Here is a 5153-nt window from a genome sequence, read left to right on the forward strand (position 1 = left end):
GTGAGAGTGTGTGTGAGAGAGAAAGATTTGCACTTTCCAAGGGGCGAAGGGACTGAGGGAGGAACCAAGTTCCAGCCCCTGCTCGCCCGCCCTAGCCACGCACAGGTCCCCGCAAGGCGCGGGCTTCTCAGAGGCAGCCACCGGATTTAGGCACCTTTTCCTTCCCCATTTCAGGCGGGCAGCCCCCCTCCTGCCCCTCCAGCCTTGGGCTAGCTTTCTCCCCGGCCCGCTTGCATTTCCTCCCGTCCCCACGAGAAGATGAAACCCGATCCGCGTCTCCAGCCAGTCCCGGCCCTTTCTCCTCCCCCGGTCTCGTCCCCGCGCTTGTCCCTTGGCACGGGAGGAAGGACAGGAGGCGCCGGGCGGCTCGGAGCTCCGAGAAAGTTTTCCCCCGCTTTGGCTCGACTTCTTCAGGTAACGCAGCGGTGCCCGACCCCGATCAGGAACTAGTTTCTCTGGAAGAGGAAGCGGCTCTTTTGTTTCCGTGTCAGACAATAAGGAGGCGCCCAGACAACCTACAGCCAGGGGAGGGCGAGCCGCATCCTGGCAAGTACAACCATCTACTGCTTGCTGCCGCAGAATAACCACCGACTCCCTGAAAGAGGAAAGCGTAACCAGCTGGTCAGGACCGGCAAAACTGCACTTGCAGAGTAACAGCTCTTTTCACGGCAAGGTGGATGGCTCTTAAAAGAGCCTTTGGGTTACTAAAGGGCGGTGCTATGGGAAAAAGCAGCTCAGCCGCCGAAGCCGTAGAGGGTGCGGCCCTGGCGCTTGAGCGCGTAGACCACGTCCATGGCGGTGACGGTCTTGCGCTTGGCGTGCTCCGTGTAGGTGACGGCGTCGCGGATCACGTTCTCTAGGAAGACCTTGAGCACCCCGCGGGTCTCCTCGTAGATGAGGCCGGAGATGCGCTTCACGCCGCCGCGCCGAGCCAGGCGGCGTATGGCCGGCTTAGTGATGCCCTGGATGTTGTCCCGCAGCACCTTCCTGTGGCGCTTGGCGCCGCCTTTCCCCAGCCCCTTGCCGCCTTTGCCGCGACCCGACATAATGAGCAAACGGAACTACTAAGTAAGTAACTGAACTCCCGGTTGCGTATATATAGGCCAAGGTCCGACCTGATTGAGAACTGCCTGCATAAATGGGGTGGGGTTTGGCTCCATTGTATTTTTTTTTCCATGGCCTTTCTTCCTGTGATGACCTAGTCACGCGTCGTTCAAGGTTCCTGAAAGAGGCGGGCTCTCGGGCTTGATACCTTTGTCATGTTTCCCGCGGGGCGCGCGTGTGTGTGTGTGTGTGGGCGCGCTCGCGCGCGTTGGGGCACGGGGGTGTTATTTACAGATATGAGACACCTTGTCCAGTTCTCGGGCTAGTTGTTTTTGACGAGAGGAACTACTTGTATTTTTTAATACTGTTCTGTGCATGTCCTTTCACAACATCTAATAAAGTGAGCTGGGCTCATGAATGCGTATGCATGTCTCCTTTATTTAGTGTACCTCTATCCTGCCTTCTGCCTGACTTCAGATCAACAGGGCTAAATACTGCCCTCGGCTCACAGAGAATGCTATTTTTTGTCTATGAGATGCCTTTTTTTCCTCCTATAAAGGATGCCTTAGATAATGGCCAAAATATAGAACAAATTTCAGGCTACAATTTTCATGATCATGTCCTATTTTTTCCTCTTCCTGAGAGTTTTCCAAAAGTGCTGATTCAGGTGCATGGCTCATTGGTTTCAAAAGGTCACCTCCAGTTTTAATTAATTAGTTGGTGGCAAAATCCAACTAATCAGATTTTCTAACACATCACCATCATGTATTTCTCCTCCCTGCTCTTGCTAGAATTTGCCATAGTTTATATAATGATGGTTAGTGTGATTGCCAGTAAATGAAACTGAACAAAGTAAGTTGAAGTAAATCAAAGCCCTCTTATAGAATTGAAAACTATAGACTTTTCTCCATTCTTTAAACTATCTTATCTGTGTGTCTGTGTGTCTGTGTGTGTGTATCAACTATTACATCACCTTTTATAGCATATGTAGAATAGTATGGGTTTTGATCAGATTAACTACAAATTAAAACTATCAGGGGGATTAAAAACAAGCAAACAAAAATATGTTGTTCCAGAGAGCAGGACACAATATTTTAAATACTGGGCAAAACCACTAATTTTATATTTTGAAATTAATACTTACTGTATTAAAGGCTAAGGGAAGAGAAAGGAAAGAAATTAAAGTGCAAAACTTCAAGGATGTAATGGGGTAGACATTATAAAGTATATAATAGCACAAATTAATAATAAAATGAATTTTTGAAAGAACAGATAAAAATGACTGAAATGGGTTTCCAGAAGTTCTGAAGAATGATCCCACTCTTTCTTTTGATCTTTTACTGCCCTCTGATGGATATTCTCCTTCAAGGTGCATAGTTTCAATCAAAATACATTCTCTGTCTTTGAAAGGAACATATGACCCAGGACAGAGACGGTGCTCCTGGGTTATTGAATTTATTCTGCTGTTAACATAGGCTTCCATGTCACATGTTTATAAATTTAGAAGTATCATTTTGAAGGGGCTCCTGGGCCATTAAAACCAGTCCCTGGCATTCACCAGTTACAGTTAAACAAAGGAATCCCCTAAATCACCACTTTGAATCATCACTCCTGTTGCAAGAAAAAATACCCAAAAGTCCAGGAATACCCTATAACAATTATGCATATAGTTAATATATTGCTCAGATGATCAGAGGAAAGAAACCACTCCCCATGCCACAGAAGAAAGTATATACCATACATTCTGTGCCAATCTAATCTAGGTGGAAGAATTCTTTTTGGCCATAAATTTGGCAACTCATTTACCAACCTCCACCTTAAATCTCGTTTCATTTTCTTGTTTTCTTGTTCACCAGAAAAAATATTAGAAAAAATTGCTCTTCTAATACTTTATGAGCTTCTCTTACTTCCCATTGTAATGGTGTTCAGAGCAAGGTTATAGCTATTTCTTCTTGGGGCAGTAGTTTTATTCTGATTATACAGACCTTTACATTCCCTGGACCACTACTACTGATTAACCAGCCAGCTCATCCCTGCTCCAGAGACATGTACATTTCAATTGTTTGTAAGCCATGCCCCTAGATCAGACTCACCATACTTATTTAACTAGCTGCTTCAATCCTGAGAGTGCTACCTACATTTGCCCTATGGCACTTCCAGAAGACAGTCCTGTGCATGGGCCCTCATAACCCAGGCCCTTCTGTGAGAACAGGTCCCTGATCCCAAAGCAGTCTCACCTTACCTAGATATGTCAAAATCAGGGGAGAAGGGCTCGCCATTTCTTTTTGGGACTTCTTTCTTTAAAGACCTAGCAATGGTATCCCCAGGTTTGCATCTACAGTTGATCCAAGGAGAACTACCAGGAATCCCTTCCAGCTTTAAGAGTTCCCCTCTCCCCCAGTTTGCTGCAGGCCTCCAGTTAGCTCACAGAGTCCACCTTGGTTTTAGTCCCTGCTCTAAACAGTCATTGTTCTGCTAACCCACATCTCACATCCTGGCACATTTCCCTTATTCTATTTCAGTTTTGTAATTGGTCCCTTATGCTGCATCCAGAGGAAACCCAATAAACTGTTTTCAAGGTGACCATCAATTCAATCACCCATTACAAAGCTCAGATTTATCCCACTCCACTGCTCTCTCTTTCTCGCTCTCTTTTTGTCTCATTCTCTTCATTACATTCACCTGAAATAGAATGAAAGCAGTGTCACATGCAAATTAAAAAAGGGGGAGGTATGTCTGAAGCTTACATTTACTCTTTCATTTGTTGAAAAAAGTCACCTTTTTATGGCACAGAGGGTTTTTTGCTGTTGTTTTTGTAATATAAACAATGCGAGACCTGTACTAAAAAAGATGTATGCCTTTCTCTGCATGGATCTTGGAGATGGGGGGATGGGGGTGGAGGGGGGGACTAGTATTATTTCTAGTCAACAGGGGCAGATGGGATGTACCCTAGCATACTGAAGAAACTGATTGAAGTCATTTCAGAGGCATTGGCCTCAGGCCTGAAGAGCAAGCCATATGAGGAAAGGCTGACAGTAATGGGAGTGTTCAGCCTAGAGAAAAGAAGATGTTGTGGAGATTTGGTGGATTTCAGACATCCCCCACACTGCTACCTTGCATCGCGAGGATCGGGGGTTGACCTCTGAAAAAAGTGGGGCAGCACATGTGGTGGCAGAGCACACCACCCACAACCAGAGCCTGGCCAGCCTGACCCATGCTTCAGCTGCTGGCTGGGCTCCCAGCTGCAGGAACACCATAGCTGCAGCTTCCCCAGCCCCCAGGATCCCAGGTAAGGCTGCTGGGACCAGCCTCCCCTACCCCACCTGGGGTAATGCTGCTTGCCAGAGGGCGCATGGCATGGGCAGTCCCCAGGGACAAGTAGCACGGTTACAAGGTATGTCACTGCTTCTTGCCCCCAGGGAAACAAATGTCCAAACTCATGTGGACATGGCCCAGAGGTCTATTCTAGCTCTATTTTCCCATGGTCCTAACTACTTGAGCTATCCACTCTTATGTGTATGTATGAGAGGTAGGAAACCTACTTTTCCAAATTAATCAAAAGAGATACTAAATAATAAAAATTTCCTAGTAACATACCGGTCAAATATAAGGCTAGGTCTTTTTATTCTATTAACAAAGCAGGTTACTCCATGGTTCTTTACACGCCTAAATATCCCATTTAAACCCAAGATCATCAAAAGCAACATCTAGTTACTGTTACATAACAAAAATATATTTTGTTTCCTTGCTTTTTTGTGTGTATTCATGTGTTCACACATTTCATGATTTTGTAGTTGGTGCTAACCACCTCTTCCTAACAAACCATTTTTTCTTCCTTACTTCCTTTTTTTTTTAAACATTGGTTTAGAATATTGTTTCCAAAATTTTTTAGGGCTCACATTCCACTGTCCATCCTCAAAGTGTCTTGGCCACTATGTTGCACTTTAGGCACCAACATTTTATTTGAAAATGTTATGAAGACCTTGTACATTTATTTGGACAGCTGGGGACTATATACCTTGTTTTAAATGACAGGCAGTTCACTGTACAATTTGGGAAACACTAGTTAAGATGCTCAGGTTCTTTCCCTGTTTTATGTTGTATTCCTG

The 5153-nt window shown here is 45.4% G+C and overlaps 1 protein-coding gene across 1 annotated transcript; it reads right to left on the reverse strand.

Moving 5' to 3' along the window:
* Positions 1-6: 6 nt before the first annotated feature.
* Positions 7-1479, reverse strand: LOC102386419 (histone H4). The gene has a single exon (XM_025204828.1). It carries the CDS (start codon positions 1044-1046, stop codon positions 735-737), a length of 312 nt encoding a protein of 103 aa, XP_025060613.1. The 5' UTR covers positions 1047-1479; the 3' UTR covers positions 7-734.
* Between the last annotated feature and the right edge of the window lie 3674 nt (positions 1480-5153).

Source organism: Alligator sinensis, unplaced genomic scaffold, assembly GCF_000455745.1.
Source record: "Alligator sinensis unplaced genomic scaffold, ASM45574v1 scaffold166_1, whole genome shotgun sequence".
NCBI lineage: Eukaryota > Metazoa > Chordata > Crocodylia > Alligatoridae > Alligator > Alligator sinensis.